The 27,706-nt window shown below is 41.8% G+C and overlaps 1 protein-coding gene across 1 annotated transcript in view; it reads left to right on the forward strand.

Annotated features, from left to right (window-relative positions):
• Positions 1-27,706, forward strand: part of LOC146611230 (natural resistance-associated macrophage protein 2-like) — a 30,874-nt gene continuing 3,168 nt past the window's right edge. Inside the window, exons 1-14 of the mRNA XM_085345488.1 lie at positions 1-47; positions 1,262-1,351; positions 7,733-7,887; positions 7,978-8,100; positions 12,281-12,400; positions 13,677-13,783; positions 13,911-13,981; positions 14,065-14,132; positions 15,366-15,521; positions 15,608-15,766; positions 15,873-15,959; positions 18,669-18,788; positions 19,067-19,216; positions 23,113-23,186. Of these exons, the coding sequence (XP_085201614.1) occupies positions 26-47; positions 1,262-1,351; positions 7,733-7,887; positions 7,978-8,100; positions 12,281-12,400; positions 13,677-13,783; positions 13,911-13,981; positions 14,065-14,132; positions 15,366-15,521; positions 15,608-15,766; positions 15,873-15,959; positions 18,669-18,788; positions 19,067-19,216; positions 23,113-23,186 (1,502 nt within the window). The 5' untranslated portion in view covers positions 1-25. The remainder of the gene's footprint in view (positions 48-1,261; positions 1,352-7,732; positions 7,888-7,977; positions 8,101-12,280; positions 12,401-13,676; positions 13,784-13,910; positions 13,982-14,064; positions 14,133-15,365; positions 15,522-15,607; positions 15,767-15,872; positions 15,960-18,668; positions 18,789-19,066; positions 19,217-23,112; positions 23,187-27,706) is intronic.

Here is a 27,706-nt window from a genome sequence, read left to right on the forward strand (position 1 = left end):
AGTGTTAAAGACACAAAGAAGAAACATGTTTTCCTTCCTGCGCTCAGGTGAGTTTTCCCTTTGGATTGTTTCCTCGTGCAGCACAGGTGATGATGCCTGGAGATCTACACAGACACAAATTATAGGATATTATAGTGACAGATTTATCGTGTCACAGAGTTCATATTAACCTAGTCGTGTTTATTGGGTTTATCGTTTCCTGTTGTATAAAGTTACACTATCACAGGAACTTGTTAGGTAATTATACCCCCTTAACTGCCCTCATTAAATTTACAGTATTGATGCGAGCTGCAGTTAAATCAGTAAAGTAACCCGTGTGTTATATTATAAAATTCTAAATGACTCTATAATAAAAGTAATTGTCCATCTGTGGAAGTTTAATTGTACCAATATTATTTAGAAATGTGTGATGAGCGCTGTAAACAGAAAATATGTGCGTAAAATACTGATACTTATAAATGTGTGATTACAGGCTTCTTTTCTGATGTGATTTCAAATAAAATGCTTAATCATTTAAAAAGCATGCTGTTATGAATAAAAACTGTAACTATTGAGCTGAATGAGCAACAAAAGCAATGTAACATTATTTTTGGGGGGCTCAGGCTTTTATTAGAGGTACACGGTGGGTGTCTGCATCTGTTAGCCTGTAAGACTGGAAAGTGTCTGATTGAGAGAAGCTTCATTTTTCAGCATGACAGTGATCCCAAACACACTGTCAGTGCAGTAAAGTCATACCTGCACAGAAAAGTATACAGTGGAAGTCTATCAGTCATGGATTGGCCTCCCCAGAGCCTGGACCCCGACATTATAGAAGCATTATAGGGACATCTGGACAGAGGACAGAAGAAAAAATGAGCCAACATCCAAAGTAGAGCTTCGAAAGTCCTTCCAGAGGCCTGGAGAACTAACCCCGAAGACTGGTCACACCAAATATCGACTTTCAAGCTCGTTATAATTGTACAAACTCTGTTTTTTATCTTATATTGCACATGTTTCAATAAATCTTTGCACCTTTTTCACATTTTGCAAGAAAATTTTAAAAACTGAGGCGTGACTCAAGACGTTTGCACAGCACCGCACATGTCTTTTGAAGTATTAGAATACATAATACATACACATATGAGAGAACTGAGTGGAGCCCCGACTACACATTTGTACATAGTTTCTCATAGTTTTCTGTGTGTGAAGGATTTGATTCTGTGTATGTACTCTGATTACATAAATCACTTTAATCCCAGTATAATTACCTGTTTGCTTCCAGGCAGAAACCCCGCTCCTGAGCAGATCCACATTACCTCGCTACCTCCCAGTATTCCCACAGACCAGGAGCCAGAGCAAGCTGAAGGACAAGGTGAGGATGTTTATCCTGTACACAGCGTTTTTTTTAAGGACTCATCACATTTTTATGAAATACATGAAACCTTTCAGCCAGACTCACTCAGCGACATGGAGCGCTACAGGAAGCCGTTACAGCGTCGTGACAACAAAACACAAATCTGCTCCGTGTCGGGGGAAGTGAAGCATCAGCTCCTCTTTTCCCCTAAAAGCAGAACAAACTGTTGACTTTTATCGTATTATTAATTCATCTCTGTTCAACCAAGACTCGAACTTTGCTTTCCCTTTCCAGGCGTTAACAACTTGCCTCCAAATAGATTTCTCAACAAATTTGTGTACAAGAGAATTAATTTGAGTCCTCTGATTTTTTTTATTTTGCATCTTTTTTCAATTAAAATATGGAGACCATTAAATTACTAGCTTGCAGTATTTCTGTCTCCTTTTGGAGTCTCATTTCACAGCTGACCAGGGTTATGGTGGTGCATCTTCCACAGACATGCATCTTAGGTTACCTGATTCTAAATTGGACGTAGGTGTAAATGATGGTTGTCTCTGTGCTGTGGAAACCTCTCCTAGATATACAGTGGGGCAAAAAAGTATTTAGTCAGCCACCGATTGTGCAAGTTCCCCCACTTAAAATGATGACAGAGGTCAGTAATTTGCACCAGAGGTACACTTCAACTGTGAGAGACAGAATGTGAAAAAAAAATCCATGAATTCACATGGTAGGATTTGTAAAGAATTTATTCGTAAATTAGGGTGGAAAATAAGTATTTGGTCACCTCAAACAAGGAAAATCTCTGGCTCTCACAGACCTGTAACGTCTTCTGTAAGAAGCTTTTCTGTCCCCCACTCGTTACCTGTATGAATGGCACCTGTTTGAACTCATCATCTGTATAAAAGACACCTGTCCACAGCCTCAAACAGTCAGACTCCAAACTCCGCCATGGCCAAGACCAAAGAGCTTTCGAAGGACACCAGGAAAAGTATTGTAGACCTGCACCAGACTGGGAAGAGTGAATCTACAATAGGCAAGCAGCTTGGTGTGAAAAAATCAACTGTGGGAGCAATCATCAGAAAATGGAAGACATACAAGACCACTGATAATCTCCCTCGATCTGGGGCTCCACGCAAGATCTCATCCCGTGGGGTCAAAATGATCATGAGAATGGTGAGCAAAGATCCCAGAACCACACGGAGGGACCTGGTGAATGACCTGCAGAGAGCTGGGACCAAAGTAACAAAGGTCACCATCAGTAACACACTACAACGGCAGGGAATCAAATCCCGCAGTGCCAGACGTGTTCCGCTGCTGAAGCCAGTGCATGTCCAGGCCCGTCTGAAGTTTGCCAGAGAGCACATGGATGATACAGCAGAGGATTGGGAGAATGTCATGTGGTCAGATGAAACCAAAGTAGAACTTTTTGGTATAAACTCAACTCGTCATGTTTGGAGGACGAAGAATACTGAGTTGCATCCCAAGAACACCATACCTACTGTGAAGCATGGGGGTGGAAACATCATGCTATGGGGCTGTTTTTCTGCCAAGGGGACAGGACGACTGATCCGTGTTAAGGACAGAATGAATGGGGCCATGTATCGTGAGATTTTGAGCCAAAACCTCCTTCCATCAGTGAGAACTTTGAAGATGAAACGAGGCTGGGTCTTCCAACATGACAATGATCCAAAACACACCGCCCGGGCAACAAAGGAGTGGCTCCGTAAGAAGCATTTGAAAGTCCTGGAGTGGCCTAGCCAGTCTCCAGACCTCAACCCCATAGAAAATCTGTGGCGGGAGTTGAAAGTCCGTGTTGCTCGGCGACAGCCCCAAAACATCACTGCTCTCGAGAAGATCTGCATGGAGGAATGGGCCAAAATACCAGCTACTGTGTGTGCAAACCTGGTAAAGACCTATAGTAAACGTTTGACCTCTGTTATTGCCAACAAAGGTTATGTTACAAAGTATTGAGTTGTATTTTTGTTATTGACCAAATACTTATTTTCCATCCTGATTTACGAATAAATTCTTTACAAATCCTACCATGTGGATTCATGGATTTTTCTTTCACATTCTGTCTCTCACAGTTGAAGTGTACCTCTGGTGCAAATTACTGACCTCTGTCATCATTTTAAGTGGGGGAACTTGCACAATCGGTGGCTGACTAAATACTTTTTTGCCCCACTGTACCTTCCCTCTTCCGTATGAGATCTGGGATAGGCTCAAACACTCCTGAATAAGCTTAGGAAAAAGGGATGGATGCCTGTATTAGACCAGTGATTCCCATAGACTGTATATAAAGATGGACATAGCCACTGTGACAGTGGTTAGTGACATCTTGTTATGAAGCACGGAGCTTAACATGTCTGCCGTCTGTCATATTTTGAAAAAAGGCGTAACAAGCAAGGGTGGGGTGGATCTGACAGCCTGACAGGTTTATCCTCCTTCCTGACTTGAAGAGTGGCCACATATTTTCTAAATACCTTTTAAACAAACAACTGAACACATAAAGTCACCAGTAAAGTATTTACTGAGGCCTGTTTTCCCCACAGGCATCTATACAACTTAAAGGCTTTTTGCACCCTGCTGGACAAAAGAATACATGTTTAAGGCGCCTTCAGATTAGCTTTTTACCCTTTTTTTTAACTTTATCTTCGATACTTTGCACACACTCAGTCCCCAGTCCTTTGTGCTGCTTCCAGATGGTGGGAATTATAAGACTGTACCAAATCAACAACCCCGACTGACAGCAGGAAGGAAATATGATCACTTTTTTCCTGTGGCACAGACCGCAACTAAACACCGGTGCAGACGACCGTCCACCTAAAGAAGAGAGGGAGTTGGTACAGACCAAAGTGACAGCTCCCTGTCTTCTGGCTCCAGCTGGACTGAGGATGTCAACAGCCTTCAGCTCAAGTGTGTCACCCGCCTGGAAAAGCTGGTTAAAGTTAGCACGATCCCAGGCTAAAGAGACAAACTGCAAACCAAATGTGTGCTCTGAGAGACACCTGGTCTGCTCAGTGTCTCGTGAGGCCATGAAGGCAGGACGTACACCGGTTGAGTGGGGACACTTGTTAGATGTCAGGCTAGATCTGTCAGCGCAGAGGTGTGCGCACTTTAAAGACGTGAATTAAAACAGTGCTGAATTATGCTAAATATATGCTAGACATAGTAGAGAATAACCGGTCCTTGTTTTAAAAACAAGATTTTTTTTTAAGGAAAAAGTTGAAAACTTCTGTTTTCTTTACAATTGGAGAAAATTTGTTACAGTTTATAACTAAAAGTTTGTTTGCAAACTCAAGTGGAGCGTCCACAGTTGAAGTAGACTTAAATCATATATGATGGTCTATGGACCAGTTCTGGCCCTGGGGCAGTTTTTCGCCCATGATCTCCATGTTAAAAGAAGAAGAAGGCCGTGAACCGAGGATATATCAGCAGACGTACGTTTTTTATTTGTTTTTGTAAAGGTGTGCCTTGAAATTTTGGCTTGCCCTTTGGTGTGCCCTGGGCAAGAACATTTTGAGAAAACTGCTGGATTGAAAGTCTTTAAAAAGTACAAAACAATAAAGAAGACGTTGCGATGTGATCAAGAGCTCCTGAGCGGTGATTGTTGGTCACCTGCTGATTGAAGGTAAAGAGAAAAAAACCTGAATCTGAGTGTTTCTTCTGCTTGACTCAGAGAAGTTCCTCAGGCCGTGAAACGCTGCACTGCATTTGTAGTTAATGCACTTCTCAAAGGGCATTTCCACTCATAAACATATATTGGCTGTTGCTTATTTTGGGCTGGACAGTATTGCTTAAAATGCCATCAGGATAGATGTCTAAATATCATTCAATATAAATATTTACAATGATAAATGTCAGCATGTTGTTGATTTTTTTTCCTGGCAGTTTCCTGCCGAGGATTAGGCTGATGCTGGTCGACTCATGGGGATCGGTAATGTTCCACTCGCTGCTGTTATAGGATGTGAAATAGTCTCAGTTTATGCTGTTCTGATGTTTGTCACATTGGAAAAAGCCCCGAAAAACCTCTCCTGAAGTAATGACAAGTTCTTATGAATTATAAGCTTAAAATTGATCAGCTCTTTGCTGAATATTTGAGTTTTTGTTCTTATTTTATTTATTTTAAATTATGATAATGATTTTATAACTTTTCTCTTGGATGTTTGAGCTTCACTGTGTATAAGGATTCAGGCAGAAAACTCAGGATCTTCTGCCGAAAGCTTTTCTGAGCTCAAACAAAATTTTACTTTAAGCTGCAAAGCTGTGAGCAGGATTTATGTCATGGCTGGTCTTGGAAGTCACTCCTGGTCCAACGGGCAACTTAAACTGGGTTAATGTGTTTTAGAAGCATTAAGACACTTTAACTTTACACAATGTTCTTGATATGAAGAAGAACAAGTTCTGAATGTATTCGTGCTCAGCCATAATTGCAGCTCGTCTGCTCAGATAAGACTGATGCAGCTCATGTTCCTGATAGCAGAGACATTGCTGGCTCAGATTAAGAGACTAAAACAGGAGAAACCTGCTGTAAACAAAAGCCTTCACATGACCTGGACCCCTGAAGGCTTCAAAAAACAGGAGGAACAGGGAGGAGGCATAACCCATCACGTGTTCTGGCTGAAAAGTGAAAAGGCGGAAAGTCATTTTGCTAGAAAGTTGAAAATAGTTCTACAAAAAAAAGGGCAGCAGACTAAGAAGTAAATGTCAGAACGGATTATTTTATCAGGGGTTTTATCATTTTTATTGCTTAATTGATGAAAGGATGTTATTAAACAACTAGAAAGCCCAGGATGGATATCCAGCAGACGGTGACGTGTCCAACATCAGTTAAAGTTGGATTTTCAACCAAGACCAGACATTTAGAAAAGACAGTCAGTTAGCCATATTTTTTTAATATTAAAAACTTCTTTACACCACTGCGTTCTCTCTACATGTGAAGCATTGTCTCATGGAGTGTTGCATGATGAGCTTATTTGTTTAAGCCTCTAAACCTACCGTTTCCACCTGCTAAGTCAACACAGTGATGCACTGTAACTCTGACGCCTCTGAGCAAGAGATGCCCGTCCTTAAAGTTTGGAGAAGTGTGGCACTTTCCAAGCAGATTTAGACACACGTAATTTATTCTTTGTCTTTTCGTTGACCTTAAAACCTTTTAACCATAACTTGATGTTGTCTAATAAAATATTCTTCAACAAGTTTTCGCTGTTTGGGATGAGCTGTGTGGAGATCTGCACGCGGACAGTGGAAACGTAGACCTGAGCCTAAACTAAAGACTCTAATGTTGACTTTCCAGCTCATAAAGTCATGTTTTTAAAGGATTTTAAATAAGTGTTTGCTGGGTGTGAGATTACTGTTTAAAGCAGAGTATTTTTTATTGTATCTTCAGTTATGTGTTTGGGGCCCTGTAATCTCAGCAGACACATGGTTATAGTTAATAGATGTTTGGATGGACGATAGACTTTATCTGTTTAAAGGATAGGATTTACAGAAAACGCAGAGGAAACAGAATAAAAGAAAGGAGACAAAACACACATCTGACTGAACGTGGCAGCATTATTACCTGCACCTCTGACAGCAGTTAAACTTTGGTTTATATGAAAGTTTAAAACAAAACTGCATTCTCAACAAGCTAAAAGATAAACATGGAACTAGGGCTGTTCGATATAACGATGTATATCGATGACGATATAAAAACATCTATCGTTTCATCTTACGCTATCGTTTGTTTCGTGGTGTCGCAAAATAAACTGTTTGCGGCAATATTTTTTTCATCGTTCTGATGGTCACTGTAGTGGCTATATTAATTTCTTAAAGTTCTCTCTTTGTCTTATATTTAATATAACCACACTACTGACGGACAAGCGCCTTTTTTATGCGTTGTCGTTAGCAACAGCGACGGTAACACCTTCGCGTGTCCGCTTGTTTATGTTCCACATAAACCTTTCACAATAAAGCTCAAGATCCTGTTGAGACCTTTCAAAATAAACTGAATCACGTGAAAGAGCAGATTATTTATGGATGAGAATTAAAAAAAAAAAAGAGCCGCCAGGTGCTAAAAAATAAACTTTAGACTCAAACGTTAGAACAGGCTTTTCCGCAAGTCGAGCTGCCCGAGATTCACAGAATTTACAGAAAATTTAAAAATTTTGTGATTTATATCGTTATCGGGACGATAGAATTCTTATATCGGGATATGAGATTTTGGTCATATCGCACAGCCCTACCTGGAACACATTATGTTATTATACTATAAGCTTCGCATTTTTATGTATATATCAGTTGTTTTCCTACCCGTCTGCCTGCCTAACATGCTGTTTGTGTGTTGTTGACCTGTGTAAAGTTCACTTTTCTACTTTCTTACGATGCTTTTGTCATTATGTTGGTGTTAAATTTCAGCGGATGACGTGGTTGAAGAGAAAGGGGTGATCCAGACCACATACACTCACAGAGTACACTCCACACCCTCGGTCTTCCTCCAGAATCACAATGATGAGCCTGTTTCCAGCACTTACCTTGATGAGAAAGTCCCTGTCCCTGAGGAGGACGGCGAGGTAAATCAACCCTGGATTACATATGCAAACCTGAGTTAAATCAAGATTTGATGTTATTAGTGGTGCAACTTTTGTTTCCCCCTGCCACAGAGGTGGATAAGTCTCCGCAAGCTCTGGGCCTTCACCGGCCCGGGGTTTCTGATGAGCATAGCCTACCTGGATCCAGGTAACATCGAGTCTGACCTGCAGTCAGGTGCCAAAGCTGGCTTCAAGGTAACTGAGATCATGCTTGGTTTGTGTTTTGGTTGATTAAGAGTTAGCTTATGTCAGAGAAAGTTAAACTGAAGTCATTTTTATTTGCAATTATGATAATTATTTGGTAATTAACTATTTTTCCACTATACTTCCCAAATTATTTTGTACAAGCAGCAGTTTTGTCCCCAAATATCTAAGTTATAACAACACAGGACCAAGAAAGGCAACAAATTCAAAAAACGTTGATTACTTGGTTACTAAAATTAAAAAGAAATGCAGCCTTAGTTAAAAAACAAAGTTAAACATATCTAATATTTACAGTGGGAACCTTTTGTTTTAAAATATCTGCTCATTTTAATTTTTTTGCCGGCAGCAAACTTCAATAAAGTTGAGACAGGGGCTGCTTCACCTCTTCTTCACACTCTGTTAGTGTTATTGAAAGCATGAGTTTCTATCATTTTGAAATAAAAAATATCTTCCTGTTCTTGCTTGAGGTAAAATTTGATTTGCTCAACAGTTTCTGGCCTTGTTTATTGTTTAGTCTTTTACTGTCTTCCAAATGTTTTCAGTGGGTAACAGGTCTGAGTGAGTGTACTGCAAATACAGACTGATGGGTCGCACGTCTTGCTTTTTTAAACTTGGCTATGTCACCATGGTAACCTATGCTGAACACATCAACTGGTCCAGAGCAGGTTACGTTCGGATTTCGGTTTAAATTTGTCTGAAAGTGCCACATTCACTAATTCTTTTCTCTAAATTTCTTTTTAACATTTAATCTGTTGAGAAGTACCTCACAAAGTTATACCAGCACCAACTGTGCGTCACATGTATGGATGAGGAATGTGCATAAATATGATTTTCAGCTTGGTCCTAATCAGATGCCCAGTGTTGGAGTTGTAGCAAACACAACATGCATTAGATTAAAAAAGAATCACTGTGTTTGTAGGCTGTTTATCACCAAGCTGATTTAGTCAATGAAATTCACTCCACACTCATCCGACAACTAAACCAAAGTGGTTTTCTCCATCATCGCGCTTTGGGCCAAGTCAGATTTTAAGTTTCTAACTTTGCAGCTGTCGTGTTAGAAATAAACAGCAGCACTGCAGTGAAAGCTTGAGTATTCACAATATTAGTTGCAGATTTATTTGCAGCACCAGTGGCATGTTTAACCTCTCATATTATTTATAAATTTCTATCTCCTGGTGTAGGCAGCAATGAAATAGGTAGCTCTCAATGACAACATTTTGTGCAGAAGAAGACTTTAATGACGTGCCGTGTTTCCACTTTTCTGTGAGCGTGCACAGTCTTTGTCTTTCCAAGCTAACACAAAGAATGTCTGGCTATATTGAACTTCCTTTCAAGAGCGTTAGCAAGCCCGTTTAGCGCTCAGACTCAGATTATGGAGCATTGCTGCTGGTAAATGTGCAGAACAGACAAAGCCTTTACCTAAATCATCATGTGTTGCTCTGCAACCTGTAGATACCTTTCAGCATTAATGGTTGCTCCGGTTATGTCATTTGTTCTTTTGCATTTCAGCAATATTTCTTGAAAGACAAGTCCGACTTTGAAATCCACCAGTCCCACAGCACTGCAGGTCAAAGTTTAACAAAAGTGTCCTTTGCCCTTAAACAGGTGGAAACATTCCTGAACTTCGGAGTCGCATCATTTAAACTGAGTGAATGTTTACTGAGACTGGTGTAAGAGTGACCGGGCCCTAAGCCTTAATCCTGACCGTCAGTCTTGAGGTATGCAGGGCTTTTAAAGGTTGTGAGCCTCAGCCAATCACAGCGACAAGGCTGCAGCACAGTCACAGAAAAGCAGTGCTCAAGAGTCTCGTAGCGGCTCAGTAATGTGAGGATTAATTATTGTTAATTAAGACAAAGTTAATCTGTTTAACATTTTTCAACAACAATAAAATTCACATTGCTTCTCATAAAATAACATAAAAAGCTTTGAATAAAACTAAATGCAACATAAGACTGTGTAAAAGCACATTAGAAAGAAATTGGTTCAAGAATTAATTGGTTTTAATAAAAGGCAGTGGCAAACAAAAAGTCTTCAGTCTTAGTTTACCAGAACACAGAGTTACTCCTGCTTTATGTGAGTTTGTTCCAGACATGTGGAGCAAAAAGCCTGAAAGCTGCTGCTTCTATGTTTAGTTTTATCTCTGAGGACAGAAAGCAGACCTGTACTGGGAGACCTGAGGGGTCAATACGCAGCAGACCAGACATGTAAAACATGCTGGCTTATAAACCGTTCTGTGCTTTATAAACCAGCAGCAGCAGTCTTTTCAAACAAACATTGAACACATGTGCTGAGAAGAAGTGTTAATTGATTTAATTCAGATAAGGCGATCAAAATATGTTTGTTTGACAGGAAAAAAAGAAAGAAAGACATAAACAGATTATATTCAGAGTTCTAAAATGAAATAAGAATATAGATGAAGAGTAAAGCATCATCTCCGTCATGGGGGAGGCAGAGGGAGTGCGAGACATAAGAATAAAACTGCATTTCCTTTATCGTTTTTAGGTTTTCCACCAAAGAAAGAAGTATGTCGCAACAGGGGAAGTAGAAGCAGATGGTAAAAAAGGGGTACGGGACTCGTGAAAGTTCACGTCAGGTTAATGTGGCCGCAAAACAACAGTCTCTTTTCACAGAAAACGCGCTCACACTGACTGAAAAGCAGAGGCGCTTCATAAAATGCAAAGGTTCCAGTTTTCTATATACGCAAATCTGTTTCTGTCAGAGGGCCACAACTTAAGATAAAGAAGTCAAGCTGGGCTTAGACGTACTTTATTTATCCCAAAGGTTGATAACTTGCTTTGTTACAGAAGATAAAACATTGACACAACCAGTAACAACATATAAAAATAGCTCAATAACAGACAGTAGTGCCAAAAAATAGAATTACTTTCAAGTAAAATACAGTTTACTATAATCTAAAAGAAATTTATATAAGCTGCATCGCTCCAAAAAGTAAGTGGGCCCTTGATCATCGGTGTAACACAAAGTCCGTTACACTTCAGGGCTATATTAGTGTGCAGTCAGGAACATAAACCACTGAATCAGTTTATGCTTCCTAACTGACGTTTAACCGTTTTTGTTTTTTTTTTGAGCAGTGTAAAATGGCTCAATAAAATATAATAAAAGTGTAAAATGGCTCAATAACACACAATAAAACAAAAATAAAGCGGAAATTCTAAAAATAGGATACTAAAGGTAGTAGAAGGAAAGGTATGAGGTTTAGTTTTACAGAGTTGAGTAAGTGTAATAGTTAAAAACAGAGTCTTGGGAATAAATTAATGTCAGTGCTGTCACAAAGCCAAAGCAAACGTGGTTTTATGTGTGTCTGTGTGCATAACAGAGCAGAACTTTCAGAGCATGTTCACACCTATAGTTCGTTTACTCTGGTCTGAATCAGTCGATGAGTTTGTAAACTTGTTGCTTTTCCTTGTGGTTTAGTTTGTTTTCACACAGAGAAAAATCCAAATGAACTCGAAGCGAACCGAAATGAGTCACGAACAAACCACATAAGAATATTCGGTCTGCTTATCGGCCAGATGTGTCTGGGGCGGGAACAACAAAAGTAAATACAGGAAGCAGGTGCCGTGTTCTGGACTATCAGGGAACACGGAGAATTTAGGTTTGTTTCACAGCTAGCTGCCAGCCCGTACAGATCCTTGCACGTCTACCTTGCTGCATCTCTGGATACAAGACAAGCTTGCAATGTACCCATGGTAGTTGGTTCAGATCACGTTCACAGGATAAACAAACCGTTCTGAAGTTCGTGTGGAACCGTACCAAGACCCGAGGCGATCTCAGTACGGTTGTTTTGGTGTGCGATTGTTGTGTTCACATCTGCACAAACGAACCGCACCAAGAGGGAAAACAAACCAGTTTGATTTAAACTGATGAAACACGGCAGCTGTGAAAACAGCCTTAGACAAAAGATAAGAACCACTGATTCAAACAACCTCAAACTACACGTACTCGAGCAACAACTCGCTGGGTTTCAAGCTGATCGAAGGGCAAATAACAGACAGAACGACATACAGAGATTTCATAATTTACTGGTGGTGTTTTAAACCACTTCCTGGCTTCAGTTTCTTTTCAGATCTTAGGGCAGCTTCACAATCATGTTACCTATCAGCTCACAGGCTCTGATTAACTGTTCGGCTCTCTGCCCTCGTCCTTTCAGCTGCTCTGGGTGCTGCTGGGTGCCACCATCGTCGGCCTGCTGCTGCAGAGGCTGGCGGCTCGGCTAGGCGTGGTCACCGGGATGCACCTGGCTGAAGTCTGCAACCGCCAGTACCACACTGTGAGATACGTTGGCCGTTATTGTCCTATTTTCCGTTGTTGTTGTTGTTGTTGTTGTTGCTGCTGCTTCTGCGCTCTCTCTTCTCATCACCGTTCTAAAACACGAGCAGGATGAAGTCTGACTGAGAGGCTGTGAGCAGAAGCAGTCTTAGTTTACTGAAACTGCCTCCTTGCATTACAAGCACTGCTGTTACAGTAGCTGTAATCCTTGGATTATGCGTCTCAAAACATTAAATCAAACCAGCGTGAGCCGGTGACACTTACAAAACAGTGACAGCATGAATTATTCATGTGGATATATTTTTAAATCCAGCTTATAAGAAATATTTGCATCTGTAAAACATGAAGAGAGAAAATAACTGTTACAAATGTGCCTCTGTTTGCTCTCTTTCTGTCCTCTCAGGCTACACTGCCCACTGTTGGAAACATTTTTTTAAGCTTCAGTAGGGAAACGTATGCAGAGCTGCATGAATGAATTGACTTCTTATCTTTGAATCTGTTAACTTTTCTGAGTTTACAGGACTAGTGACACAGTTGAAAATGCAAATGCTTTGACTGCCGGCTTGGTTTATTAATTGATTTATCGAATGATGAAAAGCTGAAAAGAAGTCCCGGAAAATTAATTTGTGCCTATAAGTCAAAGGTAAATTAAGGCTGTGTCCTCAAGCAGGAATGCATGAACACCTTCTGCCATCGTAAATTCACTTTATATGTTCTTGAAAAGGTTTAAGGCGCAACCTGTCCCAGATGGGATGGGAGAAGAGCGGGCAGAGAAGGCTTCTGTCCTACATCAAAGTCCTTGAATTGTGGTGTGACTGTGTATGATTGTTGCACCTCCACGTCGACATGCCTTAAACCAATAATTCTCATTGTGCAGCTTCAGCTTTTCTGTCCTCTGTTCCTCACACCTCGCTCACATTTTTGCAGAGAAGAGCTTAGACATAAAACTAGGCCTTCATTTATCCACGTGAGCAGCGTGACGGCAATGACCAACTGAAGCAGCAGAGGGCGAAAGGTCCTGACTTTTATTGTCAGGAGATTGCTGGATACTAATTCAATAAAAGTCCAGTAAATACGGCACCAATCATGCTGTTTAGTGCTTTACAGGTGATGGACAAGCTGATAAGACAGCTGAATTCCCAAACACTGTAAGAAGCAGTAGTTGTGCCACAGAGTAAAAATCTCCAACAATAAAAGGTTTCCTCACATGCCGGATGTGTTGCAAACTGAATTCTATGTCAGCTCAGACCTTTGTAAACACTGCCTGACTCTGATAGGTGCCTCGTATCATCCTGTGGGTGATGGTGGAGCTGGCGCTCATCGGCTCAGACATGCAGGAGGTCATCGGCTGCGCCATCGCTTTCAACCTCCTCTCCTCTGGCAGGTGGTGTAAACAGACTAAGCATCAGTTTAACGGCCACTGGGACTCAGTCGCAGTTTGATGATTGCCATAAAATGAGTCGATTACTTCCTTGGCGATGATCTTTTCCGTTGTTTGTGTTTATCCACAGGATCCCCTTATGGGGGGGTGTCCTCATCACCATCACTGACACGTTTGTCTTCCTCTTCTTGGACAAGTACGGTAGGTTGGATTAATCACTTCCAAACTGTACGTCGGCATGTCAGCAATAAATGAAGCACGCCGCTTATTTTTTGTCTCTGCAGGTCTGAGAAAGCTGGAAGCCTTTTTTGGTTTCCTCATTACAATCATGGGGATCACATTTGGATATGAGGTATAAACACTTACACACGATTATCTGGAAATTAGTTGGGGGGGGGTCTCTCAATCAGCGGGTCACAACATGTCAGTGGGGGAAAAGTAAGCAAAATATTTTTAATACTACCTGGAAGTCCCTGGATCCAAAATGATGTCCAAATCTCAACCGGATATTTTTTTTAAGAATATCAAGACAATAGACCTCATTCAATAATATGTGTTCAGAAATGTTCTTACCCCTGTGCAATCACACTCATTCTCAACTTGTGCCCACTGTGTGAAATCTGCTTATTGCCACTCCTCCATTTCTCTGTATAAATAAACACACTAACTTGAGATGAAACTGAGAAAGTTAAAGTTGAAGTTGAGTGACCTTAAATCTACCCTCACTTCTGATTACAAGCTCTGGGTAGTGACTGAGAGAATGAGATGGTACAAGTGGTGGAAATGAGCTTTCTCCAAAGGGTGGTGGAGAGAGGGAAATCAGTCAGACTGAGAGTAGAGCCACTGCTGCCAACATCGAAAGGAACCAGCTGAGGTGTTCCACACGTCCTTCCAGTAGGAGGTAGGAGGAAAGGCTCAGGACATGCGAGAGCGATTATGTCTCTCAGCTGGCTGGGAATGCCTCACTGTTCCCCTGGATGAGCTGGAGGACGTCCAGGCTTCTCTAGAAGAGGAATTGATGGATGGACTTTCGGCTTCCATCGATTATTAAAACAAGAAAATAGAGATATTTATCAAAATGATCATGATTATGATTTTTTGGCATAATCAGTAAGTCATAGTGGGAAATATTGTTTTGGTCAAATGTCACAACATCCCTGACACCTCGACAAGATCACAGACTCCAGGAAATACAGAGAAAGGCAGTAATCCCGTAGACAAGACAGAGGAATGGAAAGACAGGGAAACACTGGGAATACTAGGAACAGAAGAATGTGGGAAACTCAACAAAAGAGGAACCAAAGTTATATAAATACAAAAAAAAAACCACAACACATGAGCTTCAGGTTGTTAAGACTTCACTGAAAACCACAAATGTCGCATTGAAATCTTTTGATCACCGTGTTAAGATTTTTCCTCTAAACATCACATGAATGTTTGTACCAAGCTTGAAATGTGCCACCCAACACTCACTCTGAACTCTGGTGGTGCAAAATCACCAAGTGTCTCTGGTCTCTTCAGGTTCGTCCTAATTTACATCTTCTAAATGTTTTGCTTTTGAAATCACTCTTTGCTTCCTTTTCAGTATGTAACAGTGGGTCCAGACCAAGGCCAGCTGCTGAAGGGGATGTTTGTGCCGTACTGCGAGGGCTGCGGACCCGTCCAGCTGACTCAGGCCGTCGGCATCGTGGGCGCCGTCATCATGCCTCACAACATTTACCTCCACTCTGCTCTCGTCAAGGTCAGACAGTAATGAAATCCCTGCTTAATCAGCTGTGTGAAACCTGCATTGGCATCGTCAGTGAGTTTCTAAATCTTCTCTCTCAGTCTCGAGAAGTAGATCGGTCAAACAAAAAAGAGGTAAAAGAGGCCAACAAATACTTCTTCATCGAGTCGACCGTCGCACTGTTTGTCTCTTTCCTCATCAATGTGTTTGTGGTGGCCGTCTTTGCTGAGGCTTTCTATCAGCGCACAAATGAAGAGGTGGTAAGTATCTCTGCAGCTGCTTTATGATCTAATAAAAGTTCAGAGTCGAGATGGAAATTCAGCAGTCTGTTTTGCTTTCCTCCCTCCCCCCGTTTTCTTTTTTCAGTTCAATGTCTGTAATCAAACAGGCAGTCCGCATTTAGACCTGTTCCCTCTGAATAATGAAACTCTCAAGGTGGACATCTACAAAGGGGTAAGCTTTTATGTATGGGCTCAAAATGTGGTCATAAATATTTTGTACTTGTAAATCACTTTTGTATGTGTAAAAAGAATTTGTGTGTGTAAAAAAGATTTGTGTGTGGACCCCTGCAAGTTACAAGTATGAATTTTTTCTTCCTTTCATCTGATTGGTCAATGTCATGTCAATCACAAATGTAACAATCCAATCAGAGAACAGATGGGTTTGGCTGTTGGAGGGGCGCTTTTTTTTGAAACATGATAAGAAAAGTCTGTGACCATTTAAATGTATAACAAAACAAATATGTTTACAAATAAACAGGTAAAGATACTGTTGAATGCACGCCTCTCAGCATATTTGCTCATACCACATGTTTAAATTGAGTGCGATTATAAAGTAATAAGACTCAAACTACAGTGGTCCCTCGTTTATAGTGGTAGTTACGTTCTAAAAATAATCTGTGTGAAATCCGCGAAGTGGCTAACCTGATTTTTTTTTACAGTTATTATAGCTGTTTTAAGGCTGTAAAGCCACTCACTACACACTTTATACACTTTTCTCCGACAGGCTCGAACATTTCCACACTTTTCTCTGGTTTAAACACTCTAAAAGTTCAAACCTTCGTAGAAAAATAAGTCCAGTATTATAGAACGAAACGAAAGTCACCCACGGTTGCCTTTGATGGTGCAAAACATTTCATCGAAATTTTTGTTTGTTGGAGAAAACTTACAAACATACAGTACCTCACTTCAGAGTCACATTGGTAGTGATCGAAGATTTAGGTAAATTTGACAAGGTGAACCAATGACTGTGTAAAACATGGACGACGCGACAGCTCCCCAAGAATGAAGCCAAAACGTCTCTATCGCCCCCTGGTGTCTGGCTGCAGTATAGGTCATAAACCCCGCCTCCTCCATGTTAGCGGATAGGACCATTGACAGTCATTGAGGTGAATCAGAAATACTTTATTAATCCAGAAGGAAATGGTCTACAGCCAATGTGCTGTTTAAAAAAAAACAAAAAAAAAAAACATGCAAAATTGCATAAAAAAGATCTACAAAACAGCGAGACCACGAAAGGTGAACCGCGTTATAGCGAAGGACCACTGTATACCAAAACTTGACCTAATTTAAAGATTTTTAAGGTCATCTCCTTGTGCATGTCTGAAATGCTATTTTTTTTTATGCTTCTTGCAATTCCCGTTGAGATCAGTGATGAACAACAGCTAAAATCGAAGTCTGTGCAAAGATGTGAATTGATGCAAATTCAGACCAGGTGACACATTTAGAGGCAAACACGTGTCTGCAAGCTTTGATCCACACAAAATGCGAACTTTGTTTTTTCCTTCAGAGCTGGCATCAATTAAAAAAGCTGCTGGAACGCAATTTAAGATTTTGGCCCATATTCACATGATAGTGTTACACAGTTGATGCAAATCGTCCGTTTAACCTCATCTATTCAATTGACATCTACCATCCGAATGTTGCAGCAAAAATAAAGAACACTTTTCTCCTATTGCCCAGTTTTGCTGAGCCTCTGTGTATTGGAGCCTGTTGCCTGCTCTTAGCAGACAGGAGTGGCACTGGTGTGGTCTTTTGCATTCAGAGATGCTCTTCTGCATGCTTTGGTTGGATTTTTTTCCCCCGAGAACAGCTGCTCCCTAGATATTTTTCTCTTTTTCGGGCCACTTTCTGTAAACACTAGAGATGGTTGTTAATTATTTAAATCACAACGTGTTTAGCAGCAAGTTCTCTTTACCGTTCCTGAATGTATTGATCTGCTAACATTTAATTAACTCATTAGAGCTTTGCCTTAATAAGCAGTTGAACTGTATCTAATGAAGTGACCGTATGTAGTGGAATTACAAGAAAAGGAGTGAACGAACTTAAGGGAAAATATTTGTGGCTTTTTTCAGAAACTGTGTGGACACATTTGGTCTGAGCATACTTATACTTGCATATGCATGTGTGATTTCACCACAGAGCTTTAAATTGCACAAAGAGCTATCATCAGCTTCTGCGTCAAATTGACTCAGAGCGCTTGCTGGGGATCATCACTGATCTCCAGCTACGGCCCAGAAAACAAATAGAAAAGCTCGGGGTCATTTCTTATTTTTAAATTTAAAGGCTCATTCATGCATGTGTTGCTACATCAGATTATCTATCCAACCAATCACTCGTTTTATTTGCTGATTATCCAGCTAAGGTCTGTCCATCACATTCTATTGCCGTATATTATGTCGTTTTCCACACTGTTATGAAATATTCCTGTAATAAATCAAAGACACCCATCAGTACAGCTCATTGGGCTACACTGTAGGGAATAAAGGATTCCTACGCTGTAATTAAAAGCAGAAGTTATCTGTGAATTCACAGAAATTGTTGTTTTTTTTTCACTATTTTAAAAAAAGTGGTGTGTTTGACGCCCCTGCTTGCGAACAGAACTCGGGGTGTTTGTAGCCTCCGTGTAGTTTATTCAGTAAAACTTAAAAGCACATAAACAGGTCAAATTTGCAGCACATAATGACAGGATTGTGTTTTATATAATATTTCTGAGATCATCTGGATTCAAGCCCTGCAGGAAATGGTGACAATGACATTAACATGCATTTATTCTTAACTCCCTCTCTGGTTTTAGTGGCAGCAAAGTGGGCCTGCGCTGGTTTTGCAGAGCATGTTTTCTGTTTTTTATCCACTGTCATCTGTGTTTGCGTGTCTGTAACAGGGAGTGGTGCTCGGCTGTTTCTTTGGCCCAGCTGCTCTCTACATATGGGCCGTGGGGATCCTTGCAGCTGGTCAGAGCTCCACCATGACTGGAACATACTCCGGCCAGTTTGTCATGGAGGTCAGTGAGAAAGGAAGAACCAGATGTGAACAAAAACCACATGTAAAGCTCAAACAGTGGAAATGTCAGCACTAACTCTTTCCCTTTAACGCAGATATGTTCTCCCATTCTTTCTTTACTTGAGCCCTTTATTTGGCCTGTTCAAAAGCTCCTGCGTGTAATTTACTTATTTACTTTTAATCACGTACAGCTGCAGTCGGTTTGCTTCACTAAATCTTTTGTAAACAAGCCCCGTTTTCTTGTAAATGTCACCGACTCATTTGTTCTTCTTCCCTCAGGGCTTCTTAAACTTGCGCTGGTCACGTTTCGCTCGGGTGTTGCTGACCCGCACGCTTGCCATCATGCCCACCCTGCTCGTGGCCATCTTCCAGGACGTGCAGCACCTGACAGGCATGAATGACTTCCTGAACGTGCTGCAGAGCATGCAGGTCAGACAGAGGTTAAAACCAGTTCAGCTTCATTCAACCATCCGCCAACAGCACCACTATTCTTTTAGGCTTATTTATCTTTGTAGTGCTGTTCTTATTAAGTGCATTAAGGTCATTAACATAACTTAAATGCACAAGCAAGCAGGACTGGTTTTCAGGTTTTGGATCAAGTTCTAGGTTGGTAAAATCAAAACAGGCTGTACTCTTATCGTTAAATGATAAGATAAGACTGTCTAAGTGGCAATAAGAATGCCTCGTTGGAAAAAAGAAACAGGGTTGACCCAGTTGCTTCAGATGTAATCCTGCAGTATGAAAGAATTTATTGTCTGTAGTGAATAAAATGTTGCCAGACTGGGTCCAGTTGCTTCAGAAATATTGAATACACAGCACGAATGAGTTGCAAAGCATCTTTGTTACTTAATTTGTGTGTAATTAATGTTCCTGCATACTTAATATACACTGATTCACAGTCCCCAAGGAAAGCAGGCAAACCTTAGGTCCAGGCATTCATGTGGATATTACTTTGATACATAATAACTACTTTATTTTCTTTAAAGGAACCCATTCTGTTCTATTTCAGCTCTGTATAATTATCCCCAGAGGCTACTACAGTAGCTTTAAGCAGCTTAAGCATCTCTCCCTTTAAGCTGACTTCTTCTGATTGGCTGCACCACACAAACAAAAGGTTTGAGCGGTAGATGGACGAGTTTCTGTATTCCTGAGATGACCATGTTTGTGATATTCGCTCCCAGATATTTCATACTGATCCAAGACAAAAAACCTGTCTGAAACAGTTTATGCCTAATTCTGTGGAGAATCTTTGTAGAGCCTAGGATGTAACTTATGTAAGGGCCCAGTGTCATTGCCCACATGTATGCTTCTCTAGTGTGGTGCATACGTGTTAATCACAGTGCCTGTCCCGAAAGTCCTAATATATTATATTGATGCTATGATTATTATTCCTTATACTGAGGCGGTTATTGTTATTCTCTCGCTGATAAATTCAAAAACAGCAGTGAAAATGTTGCAGGTGTTAATCACCATTATAAGTCAGGTTTACTCATCGTGGTTTGTGCTGCTCAGTGTGTGAAAACAGTTAAATATGATCATTAATCTTTATTGCTTAAAAACAGCAATATATCATCTGGACGTTTTCAGTGGGAGAAACATTTTATCACTCCCACTGAAATTGCTCCATCCAGATGGATCGGCTTTCTGGGATTTCCTTACCTGGATGAGTGAGCGTGCATTAGGACAGATGCATGCTCAGATAAGCTAAGCAAGACAAAAATTACAGGGGAAAAATTCAGCTGTACCACTGTCTGCATAGTGGGATTGGTCATGTGTAGAACTACATCTTAAAACTGATAAATGAACATAAAAGAGCTTAAAGGCATTAAGCCTCCTCAATTGAAATCACTGTGCATCACTGCAGATTAATTTATACATGAGGTTTCTTGAAGGTGTTGACTGCAGCAGCTACAAACACTGCAGCTATGCATCATTGTAGTCTATCATTATAACAGCAGGTGTCCTGCAAACAGGTGTAAAGAAGCATTTTCACTCTTTCCATAACTAGGAAGGGAAAATGTTTGCTTGTGCGTACATCGTACGACATTGTGTATAACTACCTTCATCATGTCTCATTTGATCTGTAATAACATGTCTACTAATATGTTTTTGGGGGAAGTTTTCATAACATGAGGAACAAAAACCTGAAGACTTCCTCAGGGTTTTTTCTCAGGGCGAGGTGTTAGCTAAAAACCAGAGTTACAGAGTGGTGTTGTGGATTATAAAGGCAGTGGGCATGGAGGTTTTAATGGAAAAACACGAGCTGCATCTGGGAAATGTGGGATCAATCCTTTTTGGGGGACTTTAATTTACTCCTCAGTTTCCCTCAACTTTACAAGCACCTAGAATCAAACAAACACCACATCCCTTTGAAAAGATAAGTTTGGACACTTATTCCTTAGAGACATCAACACTGAACACATCAAAACCATGCCATAGTTATTGATATGGAAATATTTGTTGGCTGTCAAACAAACTCAGCTGGGTTTTGGTCAGATTGCTGCAGAGGTCAGGTCACTCCATCACTCTATTTCTTGGTCAAGCAGCTCTTACGGTGCTGCTGGAAAAACAAATTATGGCCCCACTGAGCATGAACCACATGGGATGGCGTTTCGCTGTGGGATGTTGTGGTAGCCATGCTGTTCAAGTGTTGCCTTGAATTCTCAATAAATCACCAACCGTGTCTCATGCTTCACAGTGGGAACCACACATGCAGATAACATCCGTTCACCTTGACTGTGCCTCACAAAGACACAGAGCTCACATCTGGATTCATCCAGATGTCTAATATTTGTTCCTCCAAGTTTTCTTCTTCTTCTTGGTCTTCTGAAGTCTTGGTTTCTTTGCAGCATTTCTATCATAAAGGAATCATCAGTGGTCTGATGTGAGCTGTAGTCTGAATTATTGATTTCCAGTGCTCAAACTTCCAAACTTAACAAGAGAATTTCTAGATTTTTTTAAGCATTGCTTAAAAAACTGTTGTTGTAAATGTTTTTGGTTAAAAAACAACCTCATAAAGCTGAATGTAATGATACTGTGTAAAGTTAAATAAATCCAGTCGAGCCATTTAAGACCACTAAAATCAACAGTTTTGCTCTGCATTGCACAAAATAATGAAAAACCTTTTAAATAAGTAGGGTTTCTAAAAATGTTAACAGTAATACTTAGTGTATGTAGTATTTGAATGTAGTAATACTACATTCAGTATGATTATTACAGCTTTAGTTAGTTATTTGCTGTTAACTAACAAATAGTTGATAACTAGTAATATCTCCAGAATTTATGTAAACCTTTCACCACCAGGGGGCAGCAGTTTAGCGGGAAATGTTTTTTAGATGCCTCACTCCTCTTTGAAGTCACTCATATAAAGCCAGGGACACCTTGTTGTTCCTCCTGTGCATGCGAAGCGTTGTAGGAGAGTCACCCCCGTGTAAACCACACCTGCTTAAAACCACAAGTTCCTTTCCTAAAGCTAACATAACTGTCTCCTTGGAAGCGGCCTCACTGTGTCGAGTTTACTTGCTTTCTCCAGGTATTACAGCGTCCTCACACAGTCCAAAGACATGCATGGGGTTGAGTTCATTGATATAATTCTAAATTTAGTTGTATATCTCTGTGTCAGCCCCTGCAGCAGAAATAAATAAATAAGAAGATCTTTGTAAAATCTCAAAATACACAATTATTTAAAAAGTACATCAAGATTACATTCATTTGCAGCACCATCTTGTGATACAGACTGGTATTACATCAAAGACCAGCTCTAATTCATCTTCAGTAGATATCACTTCAACACAATACATTTGAGATGTGTTTGTTTTTTCACATGCTCCAGTGTTTGGTGTATGGTAATGTGTAGTGTGAAGCCTAAAATAACCAGGCCAAAGCCAATCAAGTAAATAACACGGTGCTATGTGAATGGACTGAGTGCAAAGACTGAGACTTAAATGCTGCCAGTTTCATTGATTAGCTCTGCCAACAAGGAGCCTGCCAGACAACACAGAGGGACAAACAAAGGAAAACATCTGCCAGTGAACTCCAACACTTCAAGTGCCCATAAAAACAGGAAAGCAGCTAAATAAGTATCAGAATAGTAAAATGTACCCTTTTTTCACTGATTTGAACTTCCTCATTTCATTACCTGAGTATTCTACCTAAACTTTACTACAAGTACAAGCAGACATAGAGGTAGCTAAAAAGAAAAAAAATTACAAAATCACTCCACATGTGCCAAAAGACTTCCCTCTGCACCTCCCAGTGGACGAAGAGGTTAACAGTTGGTGTGATCATTTAGTGTAACACATCATCTTCTTCTTCTTCTCTCCCAGCTGCCATTCGCCCTCATTCCCATCCTCACGTTTACCAGTTTGCCATCTCTCATGAACGAGTTTGCCAATGGACTGTAAGTAAATCAAATCAAACCTGCTTGTTTTTATTATAACCCTGTTCTTTAAACAAAGCAAAATACAAATCATATTATAAATGCGTATATATATTTAAATATATATTTAAATGCAAAGTGATGACACTGAAAAATTGTGGGGTTTTTGTTTGTTTGTTTTTTTTTAAATAAAAGCTTCTTTTGAATTTGATACCAGCAACACCCTTAAATGGGAGCAACAAAAGACTGGAAAAAATGAGTAAAAAAACGTGATGCATCATCTGAGAGCAAATGCAGTTAATTAGTAACATAAGTATAAAATTACACAGAGAGTACCCCAGAGAGGAGGACTTTAGAAGCAAAAATGAGAAGGGGTTCAACACTGTGAGAGATTACAAGGGCAATTTGTTTAATAATTTGGAAATAATTTTCTTCAACATCAAATTGAAAAGAAATAGAGGAATTCATCATCTCAGAGAAATCTCTGTATACAAGGCAAAAGTTTAAAAGAGCTGCGATGCTGCAGTTAAAATCTCTGCATGGGCTCAGGAACACTTGGGAAACCCTCAGTGGTGCATCCACAAATATAAAGTTAAATATCCACCATGCAGACAGATCTAAACGCCATCAAGAAACGCCTGTTCAGGGCTCATTTAAGAGGCACTGTGGCCAAGTGGAGAGCCTGACCATCCTATGTCAAAGTTGGTATCTGTGCATGGATAATTTGCATATCTTTAAAGGCACCATCAGTGCTTAATGATGTGCGTGGGTTTTGGAGCAACATAAGCTGCCCTGCAGACTTTAGCAAGTCTTTGCCAAACCATGTTCTGCACGGTTCCAGACATGCCAAGCACGAGGACATAACAAATATAACAAAGGCAACGGACCGGTAACCCATGGCAACGGACAGTTAACCCATAACAACGCATGTAAACGCATGGCAACGGACAGTTAACCCATGGCAACGGACAGTTAACCCATAACAACGCATGTTAACGCATGGCAACGGACAGATAACCCATGGCAACGGACAGTTAACCCATAACAACGCATGTAAACGCATGGCAACGGACAGTTAACCCATAACAACGCATGTAAACGCATGGCAACGGACAGTTAACCCATAACAACGCATGTAAACGCATGGCAACGGACAGTTAACCCATAACAACACATGTAAACGCATGGCAACGGTCAGGTAACCCATGGCAACGGACCGGTTACCATGGCAACGGACCGGTTACCATGGCAACGGACCGGTAACCCATGGCAACGGACCGGTTACCATGGCAACGGACCGGTAACCCATGGCAACGGACAGTTAACCCATAACAACGCATGTAAACGCATGGCAACGGACAGTTAACCCATAACAACACATGTAAACGCATGGCAACGGACAGTTAACGCATGGCAACGGACAGTTAACCCATGGCAACGGTCATATAACCCATGGCAACGGACAGTTAACCCATAACAACGCATGTAAACGCATGGCAACGGACAGTTAACCCATAACAACACATGTAAACGCATGGCAACGGACAGTTAACGCATGGCAACGGTCAGGTAACCCATGGCAACGGACCGGTTACCATGGCAACGGACCGGTAACCCATGGCAACGGACCGGTAACCCATGGCAACGGACCGGTAACCCATGGCAACGGACCGGTAACCCATGGCAACGGACAGTTAACCCATAACAACGCATGTAAACGCATGGCAACGGACAGTTAACCCATAACAACGCATGTAAACGCATGGCAACGGACAGATAACCCATGGTAACGGACAGTTAACCCATAACAACGCATGTAAACGCATGGCAACGGACAGTTAACCCATAACAACGCATGTAAACGCATGGCAACGGACAGTTAACCCATAACAACGCATGTAAACGCATGGCAACGGACAGTTAACCCATAACAACGCATGTAAACGCATGGCAACGGACAGTTAACCCATAACAACGCATGTAAACGCATGGCAACGGACAGTTAACGCATGGCAACGGACAGTTAACGCATGGCAACGGACAGTTAACCCATGGCAACGGTCAGGTAACCCATGGCAACGGACAGTTAACCCATGGCAACGGTCAGGTAACCCATGGCAACGGACCGGTTACCATGGCAACGGACCGGTAACCCATGGCAACGGACCGGTTACCATGGCAACGGACCGGTAACCCATGGCAACGGACAGTTAACCCATAACAACGCATGTAAACGCATGGCAACGGACAGATAACCCATGGCAACGGACAGTTAACCCATAACAACGCATGTAAACGCATGGCACCGGACAGTTAACGCATGGCAACGGACAGTTAACGCATGGCAACGGACAGTTAACGCATGGCAACGGACCGGTTACCATGGCAACGGACCGGTAACCCATGGCAACGGACAGTTAACCCATAACAACGCATGTAAACGCATGGCAACGGACAGTTAACCCATAACAACGCATGTAAACGCATGGCAACGGACAGTTAACCCATAACAACGCATGTAAACGCATGGCAACGGACAGTTAACCCATAACAACGCATGTAAACGCATGGCAACGGACAGTTAACGCATGGCAACGGACAGTTAACGCATGGCAACGGACAGTTAACCCATGGCAACGGACAGTTAACCCATGGCAACGGTCAGGTAACCCATGGCAACGGACCGGTAACCCATGGCAACGGACCGGTAACCCATGGCAACGGACCGGTAACCCATGGCAACGGACCGGTTACCATGGCAACGGACCGGTAACCCATGGCAACGGACAGTTAACCCATAACAACGCATGTAAACGCATGGCAACGGACAGTTAACCCATAACAACTCATGTAAACGCATGGCAACGGACAGTTAACCCATAACAACGCATGTAAACGCATGGCAACGGACAGATAACCCATGGCAACGGACAGTTAACCCATAACAACGCATGTAAACGCATGGCAACGGACAGTTAACCCATAACAACACATGTAAACGCATGGCAACGGACAGTTAACGCATGGCAACGGACAGTTAACGCATGGCAACGGACAGTTAACCCATGGCAACGGTCAGGTAACCCATGGCAACGGACCGGTTACCATGGCAACGGACCGGTAACCCATGGCAGCGGACCGGTTACCATGGCAACGGACCGGTAACCCATGGCAACGGACAGTTAACCCATAACAACGCATGTAAACGCATGGCAACGGACAGTTAACCCATAACAACACATGTAAACGCATGGCAACGGACAGTTAACGCATGGCAACGGTCAGGTAACCCATGGCAACGGACCGGTTACCATGGCAACGGACCGGTTACCATGGCAACGGACCGGTAACCCATGGCAACGGACCGGTAACCCATGGCAACGGACCGGTAACCCATGGCAACGGACCGGTTACCATGGCAACGGACCGGTAACCCATGGCAACGGACAGTTAACCCATAACAATGCATGTAAACGCATGGCAACGGACAGATAACCCATGGCAACGGACAGTTAACCCATAACAACGCATGTAAACGCATGGCACCGGACAGTTAACGCATGGCAACGGACAGTTAACGCATGGCAACGGACAGTTAACGCATGGCAACGGACCGGTTACCATGGCAACGGACCGGTAACCCATGGCAACGGACAGTTAACCCATAACAACGCATGTAAATGCATGGCAACGGACAGTTAACCCATAACAACGCATGTAAACGCATGGCAACGGACAGTTAACCCATAACAACGCATGTAAACGCATGGCAACGGACAGTTAACGCATGGCAACGGACAGTTAACCCATAACAACTCATGTAAACGCATGGCAACGGACAGTTAACCCATAACAACGCATGTAAACGCATGGCAACGGACAGATAACCCATGGCAACGGACAGTTAACCCATAACAACGCATGTAAACGCATGGCAACGGACAGTTAACCCATAACAACACATGTAAACGCATGGCAACGGACAGTTAACGCATGGCAACGGACAGTTAACGCATGGCAACGGACAGTTAACCCATGGCAACGGTCAGGTAACCCATGGCAACGGACCGGTTACCATGGCAACGGACCGGTAACCCATGGCAGCGGACCGGTTACCATGGCAACGGACCGGTAACCCATGGCAACGGACAGTTAACCCATAACAACGCATGTAAACGCATGGCAACGGACAGTTAACCCATAACAACACATGTAAACGCATGGCAACGGACAGTTAACGCATGGCAACGGTCAGGTAACCCATGGCAACGGACCGGTTACCATGGCAACGGACCGGTTACCATGGCAACGGACCGGTAACCCATGGCAACGGACCGGTTACCATGGCAACGGACCGGTAACCCATGGCAACGGACAGTTAACCCATAACAACGCATGTAAACGCATGGCAACGGACAGTTAACCCATAACAACGCATGTAAACGCATGGCAACGGACAGTTAACCCATAACAACGCATGTAAACGCATGGCAACGGACAGTTAACCCATAACAACGCATGTAAACGCATGGCAACGGACA

Source organism: Diplotaxodon limnothrissa, linkage group LG20, assembly GCF_057381915.1.
Source record: "Diplotaxodon limnothrissa isolate DT_005_m linkage group LG20, D_limnothrissa_male_GT1.1, whole genome shotgun sequence".
Taxonomy (NCBI): Eukaryota; Metazoa; Chordata; class Actinopteri; order Cichliformes; family Cichlidae; genus Diplotaxodon; species Diplotaxodon limnothrissa.